We start from the raw sequence: 13031 nt of genomic DNA on the forward strand, positions 1-13031 counted from the left end.
GCCTTATTTACATAAGTATTCAGACCCTTTGCTTTAAGACTCGAATTTTAGCTCAGGTGCATCCTGTTTCCATTGGTCATCCTTGAGATGTTTCTACACCTTTATTGGAGTCCACCTGTGTTAAATCCAATTGATTGTACATGATTTGGAAAGGCGCACACATCTGTCAATATACAGTAAGGTCCCACAATTGACAGTGCATGTCAGAGCAAAATCTAAGTCATGAGGTCGAAGGAATTGTCTGTAGAGCTCCGAGACAGGATTATGTCGAGGCACAGATCTGGGGAGGGTATCAAAAAATGTCTGCAGCATTGAAGGTCCCCAAGAACACAGTGGCCTCCATCATTCTTAAATGGAAGAAGTTTGGAACCACCAAGACTCTTCCTAGAGCTGGCAAACATTTCTAAAAAAATGTTTTTGCTTTGTCATTGTGGGGTATTGTGTGTAGATTGATTAAGGAAAACATATAGTTTAATCAATTTTAGAATACAGCTGTAACGTAACAGAAAGTGGAAAAAGTCAAGGGGTTTAAATACTTTCCGAATGCACTGTACAAGGTGGAGCCACTGTATTTTCCCATTGGTCACAAATATGACCTCTAAGATATTATCATATACCACAAGCATCACAAACTCAATTTATTAAAAATGAAGACACAGTACAAATGTAACAATTTTCTCACTAGTGTGACTGATGGGATTAAATGGGTTAAGGAAGGGAGCGAGGGAGGGAGGGGGAGGGAGGTGGGGAGAGAGCAACTTGGGAATTTTAGTTTTGGTAATACAAAAAAAGAAAATCACCAGGAATTAAGCTCAAATTAGTTTAATTTAGGAAATCCGTTCTCAAGTGTTCCCACGAATAAAAAAAGAGACGCGATCGTGTGTCAATGTAATGAAAGTAGGAAATTATTGTTATTTTCAAACACAATCTCTTTTTGGGCTCAATTTGCAGTGTTCAAATGATTATAAAGATGTTACGGACCCCCGACCATCCACTCCGACAACAATCGGCCGGCGGTTTCCTACCCCTGGTGTGGGAGAAAGGGAATAAGGTAGAGAGCTCATACAATTTTATTTAACCTTTATTTTGGACAGGGAGTCATGCTGAGACCAAGTTCTCTTTCTCAGGTGAGCCCTGCATACACATCAGAAACATCAATACACATCAATATACACTATACTTAAGCCAGAAGGCACGAGGGAGTGTGGTATGAGGGCTGTTCTTATGCATAACGCAACGCGGAGTGCCTGGATACAGCCCTTAGCCGTAGTATATTGGCCATATACCACAAATCCCTGAGGTGCCTTATGTAGAGGAGTAAAAATAAATGTTTTGTCATACCCGTGGTATACGATCTGATATACCACCTGTCAGCCAATCAGCATTCAGGGCTCGAACCACCCAGTTTCTAAACATCAGTAACACACATCAAAAACGTCGTTATCACTATACACATCAATAATACACATCAATATTCACATCAATACACTGAAAGCAAAACAAAATCATAGAAAACACATTCTTCAGTAAAAAGGTCCTCAGTCAGCCTTTTGAATTGCCCTAGTGGCACCAAGTCATCCAACTTTAGAGAGCCTTGCAGATTATTCCACAAGTCAGGTTCAAAAAAACTAAAAGCAGATTTACCTAACTCAGTGTAGATCGAAGGGATCTCCAGAGTTAGGCCTCCCTGAGGCCGGGTCTGGTATCTCGTACGTCTATAAATTAACAATGAAGTACGGTACGGGGAAATTTATGCAGGAGGGCTTTTTTAAACCAGAAGAGTGCAATGCATTAATCTACACGATTTCAAAGAGGGCCAGCCTACTTTCTGATACAGAAAGAAGGCAGTGTACTGCACCTATCATCCGTAATTAAAACCTAGTGCACTATGATAAACTGCATCCAATGCCTTCAATAGAATGGCAGCTGCATTCATATAGACAATATCCCAATAGTCTATAACCGGTATGCATGTCGACTGAATTATTTTGTTTTCTACTATTTAATGAAAGACAATCAAACCAAGGACATACATCAGCCTACACTAGTAGAGAAAGGTTTCCAAAAGGGCTTCTAAGCTGTCCCCATAGGAGACCCTTTTTTGGTTTTAGGTAGAACCCATTTTGGGGGTTCATGAAGAACTCTCTGTGGAAAGGGTTCTACATATAACCCAAAAGGGTTCTACCTGGAACCGAAAGGGTTCTACCTGGAACCAAAAAGGGTTCTTCAAAGGGATCTCCTATGGGGTCAGCCGAAGAATCCTTTTAGGTTCTAGATAGCACCTTTTTTTCCTAAGAGTTCAGCTGTGGACAAGTTGAGGGACTTGTGTCTTGCACAAGCTGTTGTCATTAGCCTGGGTCTGGCTGGGGGTGTTAATCTGAAGGAGGTTAAAGTCCCCTCTTTTCCACTCCTCAGAGAAACTTCTTACTGCTGAGTTAAGGCTCTGAAATTGGCCCCGAGGTACCCTTTAAAAATGCAAGCTGTTTGATCATATATTTTCACAGCTTGTAAAAAACACAATGAGGAAGGTAATATAATATATATATTGAATACTGAATAGTGCATTGGGGAAATGCACATCAATAAACTGAATGTATTATTATTTTGTTGTTTCCAATTAGTAGTTACAGTCTTGTCCCATCGCGGCAACTCCCATACAGACTCAGGAGAGGCGAAAGTTGAGAGCCATGCGTCCTCCAAAACAGGAACCACCAAGCCGCACTGCTTCTTGACACACTGCTCACTTAACCCAGAAGCAAGGCCCTTCAATGTGTCAGAGGAAACACCGTACAGCTGGCAACCTGAAGTCAGCATACATGCGCTTGGCCACCACAAGGAGTCACTAGAGCACGATGGGACAAGGACATCCCAGCCGGCCAAACCCTCCCCTAACCCGGACAACACTGGGCCAATTGTGAGCCGCCTCATGGGTCTCCTGGTCACGGCCGGCTGCGACACAGCCCGGGCTCGAACCCGGCTCTGTAGTGACGCCTCTAGCACTGAGATGCAATGCTTTAGACCGCTGCGCCACTCGGGAGGCTGCATTGGGTAAATCTGAATATTCTTTACCAATTCTTTGTCATAACTATGTAAATGGTTAGGATTCCCAAACGTCCCTGAACACCCCCTCCCTGGTTATGAAAATAGCCAATTACAAGAGTGAAGCTACCATATCACAGGCATGCCGAGAATATGAGTTACAACACTGTAGAGGACACAGATAACATACCTCTGTAGAGTCCAGAAACACTCAAATGTCAAGGAGTCACCCCGCCAGCATCACTTATTCTCCTTCACAGGCTGTCTCACAGTCACTGGCTGCTGGATTAACTTCTGTTTCTGCTGCCATTGACTGCTCTGCTCTCACAGCCCTGAATTCAATTACATCTAGACTACCTCCACATGATAATGGCACGAAAGTGAATTTAAATTTCATGGCGCACTTAGAGCTCTCCTTTAACACAGAACATTCAGATCACATCAGAAGTGTAGCCAGTGTTATATGCTCCTTTATTTTCTGTTGCCTTGTAGAGAGCTCTGAATGGGGATGTCAGGGTGCCGATGTTCAAGGCTTCAATGAACACTGTGTCTACCTTACTCATATAGGAGGCACGGATGGAGAGAGGGAGTCAGAGAAGGGGGAGACAAAGACATTTTTAGAAATTATAATTAAGTGGCTGACATCTCTTTTGGGAAAGACAGAGACATAATTGGAAAAAAATTAAAAGGGTTCTCCCATGGGGACAACCGCAGAAACCTTGTTGGTTCTAGATAGCACCTAAGAGTGCAGAGGGACATAGCCAGAGTCATAGGGACATAGAGAGTAATAGAAGGAAGAAGGTGAGAGAGCACAGTATGGCCATATGGAGAGAGGGAGAGATGATAGAGAGTGGGGAGAGCGAGAGAAGTGGGGAGTGGGGAGAGCGAGGGAAGGATTGTGCAGTAAAACAGCATCAACGGCTCTAAATCCCTTTCTCTCGTGGGAACAGAGTGTTGGATTGAATTGACTGAGGTTTACGGTTAGAAAGTGGATGCCCTGGAGACCTGATTAGCTTCTCAGTACTGACAATGATTGGATTTATCTAAGTAGCAGAAGAAGAGAAGCAAGGTTCCTTCTGTTAGTGAAGTGATGGATACGAGGATATAACATAATTTCCTGTCAAGCTGGGCGTTATCAGCGACATCACTTCCTCAAGAGAGATCCATCCCCTAGTGGCGGGTTCCCTAGTCCACTGTGTGTCCTCCCCTAGGCTCCAGAGAGAGAGAGAGAGAGACGGTGGCTGTGGCTATGCGGTCGCTTCACCCTTAGCAAAAAGGATTACAAGAGCGTTCTTCGGTGGTCCCCATAGGATTTTTGGTTCCAAAAATGGTTCTTCAAAGGGTTTTCCTATGGCGACAGCCGAAGAACCCTTTTAGGTTCTAGATAACACCTTTTTCTCTAAGAATGTATGTGCTAGTAATTCACAACACAAACAGGGAATTATCTTCAAAGCCACTGTTTTTTCTCACTTGGCTAATGCCCTTTTATGCTGAGGGGAATCACATTGTATTGCATTACAAAGCCAAGGATAAATGGATGAATTCCGCAATGACAGTGTTTTATGGGAATAAAGGAGGTTAGAAGACAACAAGAAAACCTAAATCCTTGTCGTCGTTGAAACGGAGCAAATGTCTGTTATAAATCTGATGCTTCCCAGTTCCCACAGCGAGATGTCAACAGGGCAGAGAAAGACAGACTGACAGACAGGTTACAGAGAAAGACAGACAGACAGGTTACAGAGAAAGACAGACAGACAGGTTACAGAGAAAGACAGACAGACAGGTTACAGAGAAAGACAGACAGACAGGTTACAGAGAAAGACAGACAGGCAGGTTACAGAGAAAGACAGACAGACAGGTTACAGAGAAAGACAGACAGACAGGTTACAGAGAAACAGACAGACAGGTTACAGAGAGACAGACAGACAGGTTACAGAGAAAGACAGACAGACAGGTTACAGAGAAAGACAGACAGGCAGGTTACAGAGAAAGACAGACAGATTACAAAGAAAGACAGACAGGCAGACAGACAGACAGACAGACAGACAGACAGACAGACAGACAGACAGACAGAGAAAGACAGACAGACAGACAGACAGACAGAGAAAGACAGACAGACAGGTTACAGAGAAAGACAGACAGGCAGGTTACAGAGAAAGACAGACAGGCAGGTTACAGAGAAAGACAGACAGACAGGTTACAGAAAAAGACAAACAGACAGGTTACAGAGAAAGACAGACAGGCAGGTTGTCAACAGGGCAGAGAAAGACAGACTGACAGACAGGTTACAGAGAAAGACAGACAGACAGGTTACAGAGAAAGACAGACAGGCAGGTTACAGAGAAAGACAGACAGACAGGTTACAGAGAAAGACAGACAGTCAGGTTACAGAGAAACAGACAGACAGGTTACAGAGAGACAGACAGACAGGTTACAGAGAAAGACAGACAGACAGGTTACAGAGAAAGACAGACATGCAGGTTACAGAGAAAGACAGACAGATTACAAAGAAAGACAGACAGACAGACAGACAGACAGACAGACAGACAGACAGACAGACAGACAGACAGACAGGTTACAGAGAAAGACAGACAGACAGGTTACAGAGAAAGACAGACAGACAGGTTACAGAGAAAGACAGACAGGCAGGTTACAGAGAAAGACAGACAGGCAGGTTACAGAGAAAGACAGACAGACAGGTTACAGAAAAAGACAAACAGACAGGTTACAGAGAAAGACAGACAGACATGTTACAGAGAAAGACAGACAGGCAGGTTACACATGTAATCTTCAGTAGAGGATCACAAACAAGCTCATATTTCAAACAAGCTCACATTTTGACTTCACAACCCAATGAGGCTGATGCTTAGGAGTACCACAGGAGGACTTTCTCATTGTGTTGGACAGGATTGGACAGGAGGACTTGTTCTCTGAAGGAGAGGAAGAATGTGGCTCTTTTTCTAGAATCATTCTGGTTCATCATCAGATCAGTAAATGTTCAAATTTATACCAAGGGATTTCATTTGAATAGACTTCCTGATAAGAGATAGATTAAAATGCTTAGCTCATGGCAGGGCTTAGAATTCATCTCTCAGATGCTCCGGGAATGAATATCTTCATGTTTTTTCTGCCTCTCTTTCTTCTTTTGAAGTCCTATCATTTAGTTTTCCAGATTCACGTTTCTCATCGATTTTCACAGCACTCTGCATTGTTAATACTGCTATTTTATAAATGAATTATGCAATAATTCATATATAACCAGGATTAAAGGAATAGGATCCCCCCAGTTCTAACCATGTTGTTTCGAGGTCTTTTGTCAGGTGCATTTAGTGTCTATATCTGAGTGTGGTTTGCTATCAAACTCCACCTTTCACTTTCAGCTACATCATCCTAATTCAGACGGTCGACCCTTGAACTCCTGTATCTGTTGTTGGTGTTGTGTGCGTGGGTGGGTGCGCACATCTGTGTGTGCATGAGTATTTTTTTAGGTGTGTGTGTGTGTGTGTGTGTGTGTGTGTGTGTGTGTGTGTGTGTGCGTGTGTGTGTGTGTGTGTGTGTGTGTGTGTGTGTGTACATGTGCTTGCGTGTGTGTGTGTATGCCTTGAACTTGATCACGGGATGCAACACGTTAAATAGCAACCCTGCTCCTGCTCCTGCTCCTGCTCCTGCTCCTGCGCCTGCTACCATTTTGGAGGTGACTGGTCACGGTCGACCGCTCGGCATCATCGGCATGCACAGGCTCACACTCGGGCTCCACTGTCCTTCATTCTGTAGAGGAGAGGAGGGCGAGGAGATGGAGGAGGAGGAGAAATGTGATTCGGAAGGCAGGCTCAGGAGCCTCTGGCTTGATCCAGATGGACAGAGACTTGTCTACATCTGAGAAAGAGGTGAAAGACAGAAGTGAAAGCTGAGCGGAGGTCAGAATTATAAAGACGTCAGTCGGAAAAGAGAGTGTTGAAAAGGAGAGCAGAGAGGGGATTGAAAAGACCGATTTAGAGACCGAGCTAGAGAGAGATGGAGAGAGAGAAAGAGAGGTAGAGACAGGCAGAGAAAAAGAGAGTTGTTGCAGTTGTTGCTCTTCCATGAAGCGAGAGCGAGCATTATTTCATTAGCTGGCTCCCTCCCCTTTTCTGCCATGACGTGTGTTTTTGTGTGTGTGTGTGTGTGTGTGTGTGTGTGTGTGTGTGTCAGTAGTAACAGCAGTGAGCCCGTTGAGCACTGTGCGCTCACGTTGAGTGACCCGCTTCCTTCGACTGGACAGGCCCGGCTTGCCTTCAAAATGGCACCCTATTCCCTATATAGTGCACTACTTTTGACCAGGACCCAGGGCACTATAGGGAATAGGGTGCCATTTTGTAAGCTGCACTAATGTTTCTCTTCAGGCACTGCTGCGGGCACCTCATCACAGGGTTCTGATTCTCAGGGAGCCAGTCACTACCCACTGTCATTAGTGATGTCTCCCTGGAGGTAACAGGTTTCTCTCTCTCCTGGAGAGGGGGAGGGAGGGTGAGAGGTGGGATGGAGGGAGATAGAGGGAGTGTGTGGTTGAGGTCAGTGGCTGGAGGTAACAGGTTTCTCTCCGGGAGACAGGTGGAAGGAGAGAGGGAGTGTGTGGTTATTATGAGGTCTGTGGCCACAGTGTGCCGTACGTTAATGTCTATTATTTCTATATAGCCTCTCCTCTCTGATTTGTATGATTTGTAAGTAATTCCGAAACAGGGCTGACGCAGGGCTATCTATTTTTTAGGGGAACATTCTCAGAGGATGTTCACTCTGACTGTACATTCAGCTTGGGGAAAGAGACACGTAAGGTTACCCCCCCCCCATCTGTTGTAACAGTATTATGCCTGTATAAAGCATATCAGGGATGATCAGTGCAACCTAGGCTTAATAACTTCTTAGGGCCAGACAACATTCCGCTGAAAAGGCAGCGTGCGAAATTCTAAAATATTTTTTTGAAATATGTAACTTTCATACATTCACAAGTGCAATACACCAGATGAAAGATAAACTTCTTGTTAATCTACCCATCAATTTCAAAAAGGCTTTACAGCGTAATCACATCGTATGATTATGTTAGGTCAGAGCCTAGTCACAAAAAAACACACAGCCATTTTCCAGCCAAAGAGGAGTCACAAAAAGCAGAAATAGAAATAAAATGAATTGCTATGTAACGTTCGTCTTCCTCCTCTTCTGAGGAGGAGTAGGAAGGATCGGAGGACCAATGCGCAGCGTGGTACGTGTTCATGATGAATTTATTAAACACAGAACACTATAACAAAAATCACAAAGAGAATGACACGAAACGAAACAGTCCTGTCTGGTAACATACACAAAGACAGAAAACAATCACCCACGAAACACAGGTGGGGAAAGGCTACCTAAGTATGATTCTCAATCAGAGACAACTAACGACACTTGCCTCTGATTGAGAACCATACCAGGCCAAACGCAAAACACAACATAGAAAAACAAACATAGACAACCCACCCCAACTCACGCCCTGACCAACCTAAAACAAAGACATAACAAAAGAACTAAGGTCAGAACGTGACACGCTAACCTTTGATGATCTTCATCAGGTGACACTCATAGGACTTCATGTTACACAATACATGTATGTTTTGTTCGATAAAGTGCATATTTCTATCCAAAAATCTCAGTTTACATTGGCGTGTTACGTTCAGTAATGTTTTGCTTCCAAAACATCCGGTGATTTTGCAGAGAGCCACATCAATTTACAGAAATAGTCATCATAAACTTGAATATAAGATACAATTGTTATGCACAGAATTAGAGATATACTTCTCCTTAATGCAACCGCTGTGTGAGATTTCAAAAAAACCATACAGATATCCGCCATGTTGGAGTCAACAGAAGTCAAAAATAGCATTATAAATATTCACTTACCTTTGATGATCTTCATCAGAATGCACTCCCAGGAATCCCTGTTCCACAATACATTTTTGATTTGTTAGATAACGTCCATAATTTATGTCCAAATACCTCATTTTTGTTCGCACGTTTAGCCCAGTAATCCAAATACTCAATGCGTGATCGCTTAGTTCAGACGAAAAGTTTAAAAAGTCATATTACAGTTCGTAGAAACATGTAAAATGAAGTATAGAATCAATCTTTAGGATGTTTTTATCATAAATCTTCAATAATGTTCCATCTGGAGAATTCCTTTGTCTTCAGAAATACAATGGAACTCAAGCTAACTCTCACGTGAACGTGCGTGGTCAGCTCACGCCACTGCCAGACCACTGACTCAATCCCCTCTCATTACCCCCTCCTTTACAGTAGAAGCATAAAACAAGGTTCTAAAGACTGTTAACGTCTAGTGGAAGCCTTAGGAAGTGCAATTTGACCCCATAGACACTATATTCGATTGGCAAAGAGTTGAAAAACTACAAACCTCCGATTTCCCACTACCTGGTTGGATTTTTCTCTGGTTTTTCCCTGCCATATGAGTTCTGTTATAGTCACACATTCAAACAGTTGTAGAAACTTCAGAGTGTTTTATATCTAAATCTACTAATAATATGCATATATTAGCAACTGGGACTGAGTAGCAGGCAGTTTACTCTGGGCACGCTTTTCATCCAAACGTGAAAATGCTGCCCCCTATCCCAAACAGGTTTTAACAGTAGAATGGACATAGTGACTTTAGTGTAGTGAAGGTCTGTGATGCTCCTCTACCTGCTGCTGTTTCTTATTTCTGTGTTCTTTGATCTCTCTCCTGGTCCAAGAGAATCGGGCCAGAGAGATCTCATCCTCCTCACACACACACGTCCTCACTGTAAAACCAGCCCCCTCTCCTCCTCTGTCAAGGTTTTGGGGGTTGAATCATGCGATAGTAGATATTAGCTCAGGTGCCACAGGGATTTTGTTGTTACCAATTGTAACACCTTATACAGATACACACTCAGGGAGGGAAAAACACACAGATGTGTGTACACACACACACAGACACACACACCATCATCCAGCATCTTGTATTGACGTTTTTGTAATTCATGTCATTGCTCTGTTGTTCCATTGTTTGAACTGTTCTCTCTCTCTCCTGTTCTCTCTTCCTCTGTTTGCAGACAGTGGTTTTGGAGGCGTGCTCTGAATACTGTCTCATCACAGCTCCCTCAGTGGAGTCCTTCATTCAAACTTTTGTGAATCTCATATTAAGAAACTTTCTCTTTCTTTTCCTTCCACCCGTCATCTTTTCTTCCCCCCTCTGCTCTGTTCATCCACCCCAGAAGTGGATGCACTGAGAAACGAAATCCGAACGAAGCCGGTGTCTGTAACTAAATGGAGCTCTCCCAATGTCTTTCTGTGTGTGGTCTGAATGACACTCACCTTATCTGTGTCCCCGTAGTAACTCTGCTAATTACCCAACTGTGATTACTCCCACTACCCCGCCCGCGCCACATCTCGTGCCAAACATTGTGTCGCCTCTATACCCAACCACCCCTCCAGACATAGGGGCATCACTGATTAACAAGATCTCACCGGTCTCTGTTGAGTCGGCTCATGATTCTGTGGTGTTTCGCGTTCCACATGTGATTGTTCTGTGCGTGTTTGTGCGTGCGTAGGAGGTTCCTGTGTGATTTCCCCCTTCAACCTTCTCCCTTTTCTCATCAATGGATTCTGGTTGCAATCAGATACTGTACAGTACTTAGGGAAATGTGTTCGCAATCAGTGCCTCTCCCCATCGTTCTCTCTCTCTCTCTGTCTCTCTCTCTCTCTCTCTCTCTCTCTCTCTCTCTCTCTCTCTCTGTCTATCACTCTCTCTCTCTCTCTCTCTCTCTCTCTCTCTCTCTCTCTCTCTCTCTCTCTCTCTATCCTCTTATTCCTCCTCTTCTGTGCTGCCAGCCAGTGCATAGGTTCAGAATGGGAATATACCGTACTATAAACACCAGTCTGCTATTTTCAGCTTTTCTTTTCTGTGGGGCGAAATGTACAAGCTGTGCTGTGTGTATATCTGAAGTGTTGTGTGTAATGGAGGGCTTGACCTCTAAGCCTTCAGTAACTTGAAGGGTATGACTCAGTCACAGTGCTGTGGGGATGGTGACCTTGGATTGACCTTATTGTGTTTTCTCTCTCTCTCTCTCTCTCTCTCTCTCTCTCTCTCTCTCTGTCTGTCTCTCTGTCTGTCTGTCTGTCTGTCTGTCGCTCTCTCTCTCTCTCTCTCTGTCTCTCTCTCTCTATGTCTCTCTCCCTGGCCTGCAGTACAAACAGGTGGAGCAGTACATGTCCTTCCACAAGCTGCCGGCTGATATGAGGCAGAGGATCCATGACTACTACGAGCATCGCTACCAAGGCAAGATGTTTGACGAGGAGAGCATCCTGGGAGAACTCAACGAGCCACTCAGAGAGGTGGGAGAGGGCTGGGGGCTGTGTGTGGGTGTTAAAATAGAATACTTATTAATCGCAAAGGGAAACTGTTGTGTGGGTTGTGGATTTAAAGTGCCATAACTGGTGATAATCACTGTTTTGTGTGGGATAAATCATTCTCTGAGCACTTTCTGTCTCTCTGAGGGGCTGTAACTAAAGCATCCATCTTCCTCTCTGTGTGTGTGTGCGTGTGTGTGTGTGTGTGTGTGCGTGTTCCTGTTTGCAGGAAATCATTAACTTTAACTGTCGAAAGCTGGTGGCTTCCATGCCACTGTTTGCCAACGCGGACCCCAACTTTGTGACCTCCATGCTGACCAAGCTGCGCTTCGAGGTGTTCCAGCCCGGAGACTACATCATCAGAGAGGGCACCATCGGCAAGAAGATGTACTTCATCCAGCACGGAGTGGTCAGCGTTCTCACCAAGGGCAACAAGGAAACCAAGCTCTCAGACGGATCCTACTTCGGGGGTAAGATAAAGAGTGTACCAGGGCAGAAGAAAGGTCACACACACATTGTGCTGCAGAGCGTAAACCTCTTCAGCTTAAATATTCATAATGGTGGCCTGGAAAAACACAACAGCACAAATTAGCTTCTTAAGAGGTCAGCCTAGGTCTGCTTTCAGACACACTGCACAACTGCATAAGTGTAAATGTAATTTCTGCTCTGTTCTTGTCTCTCACGAGCTGGCCCTGATAACAGGGTTGTCTAAAGCACTACTCATTATTCTACCTGTCATTCTGCAGGGTATGGTGCCTGCTGATTTTATATGTTTTATGTGAGGCTGTTTACTCTTCCAATATGAGCTGTATCTTAATTGCATAAACATGCCAACTGACAAAGAAAAACATAGTTGACATATACAGCAGGGTTGGAACCGAAATATTGTCAAATCGGTTTGTTCTGAACAGAACCACGATTTGTTTTGTTCCAGTCCACTGTTCTGACCAGAACAATAAAGTTCAGAACTGGTTGGAACTCCAGAAATGTAACGTTTTTTATTGTTCCTTTCTGTTCATTTTGTAACCTGTGAAATCAACCGTTTTGACATTTAGCTCACCAAATTACTTCACCAATAAGTGCGGATAGAGCAGCCAAGCTAGTTGTTTGCATGCATGATGGACAGACAAGTGTAGCCTATAGCGCAAGATGCGACTGAAATGTTGCAGGTGGGGAAAGAGCGAGAGAGGGTTGAGGAGAAGACTTGAAGTGCTGGGCATGTTGTTGTGACATGCATTATCTGAATTAGGTCCACAGAATTATACCTAGGAGGAGCACCTTCTATGGAGTAACTGTTAATGTCCTTTGAGCTAGCCAGCAAACAAGCTTGAGGTAGCTGGCTAACAAAGTTGAGCTAGCTAACAAGCTTGAGGTAGCTGGCTAACAAAGTTGAGCTAGCTAGCTAACAAGCTTGAGGTAGCTGGCTAACAAAGTTGAGCTAGCTAGCTAACAAGCTTGAGGTAGCTGGCTAACAAAGTTGAGCTAGCTAGCTAGCAAGCTTGAGGTAGCTGGCTAACAAAGTTGAGCTAGCTAGCTAACAAGCTTGTGTGTGCAGAGTGGCACCAGAATTATAAAAAAAAAAGTAAAAATGTCACCTTTATTTA

General features: G+C 44.0%; 1 protein-coding gene across 1 annotated transcript in view; it reads left to right on the forward strand.

The window, feature by feature from the left end:
• Nucleotides 1-13031, forward strand: part of LOC149983048 (potassium/sodium hyperpolarization-activated cyclic nucleotide-gated channel 4-like) — a 95931-nt gene that overhangs the window by 65035 nt on the left and 17865 nt on the right. Inside the window, exons 5-6 of the mRNA XM_090238561.1 lie at nucleotides 11266-11412; nucleotides 11657-11897. Coding sequence (XP_090094687.1) covers nucleotides 11266-11412; nucleotides 11657-11897 — 388 coding nt within the window. The remainder of the gene's footprint in view (nucleotides 1-11265; nucleotides 11413-11656; nucleotides 11898-13031) is intronic.

This window comes from Oncorhynchus mykiss, chromosome 6 (assembly GCF_057628025.1).
Source record: "Oncorhynchus mykiss isolate SJ-2025 chromosome 6, ASM5762802v1, whole genome shotgun sequence".
Lineage (NCBI taxonomy): Eukaryota > Metazoa > Chordata > Actinopteri > Salmoniformes > Salmonidae > Oncorhynchus > Oncorhynchus mykiss.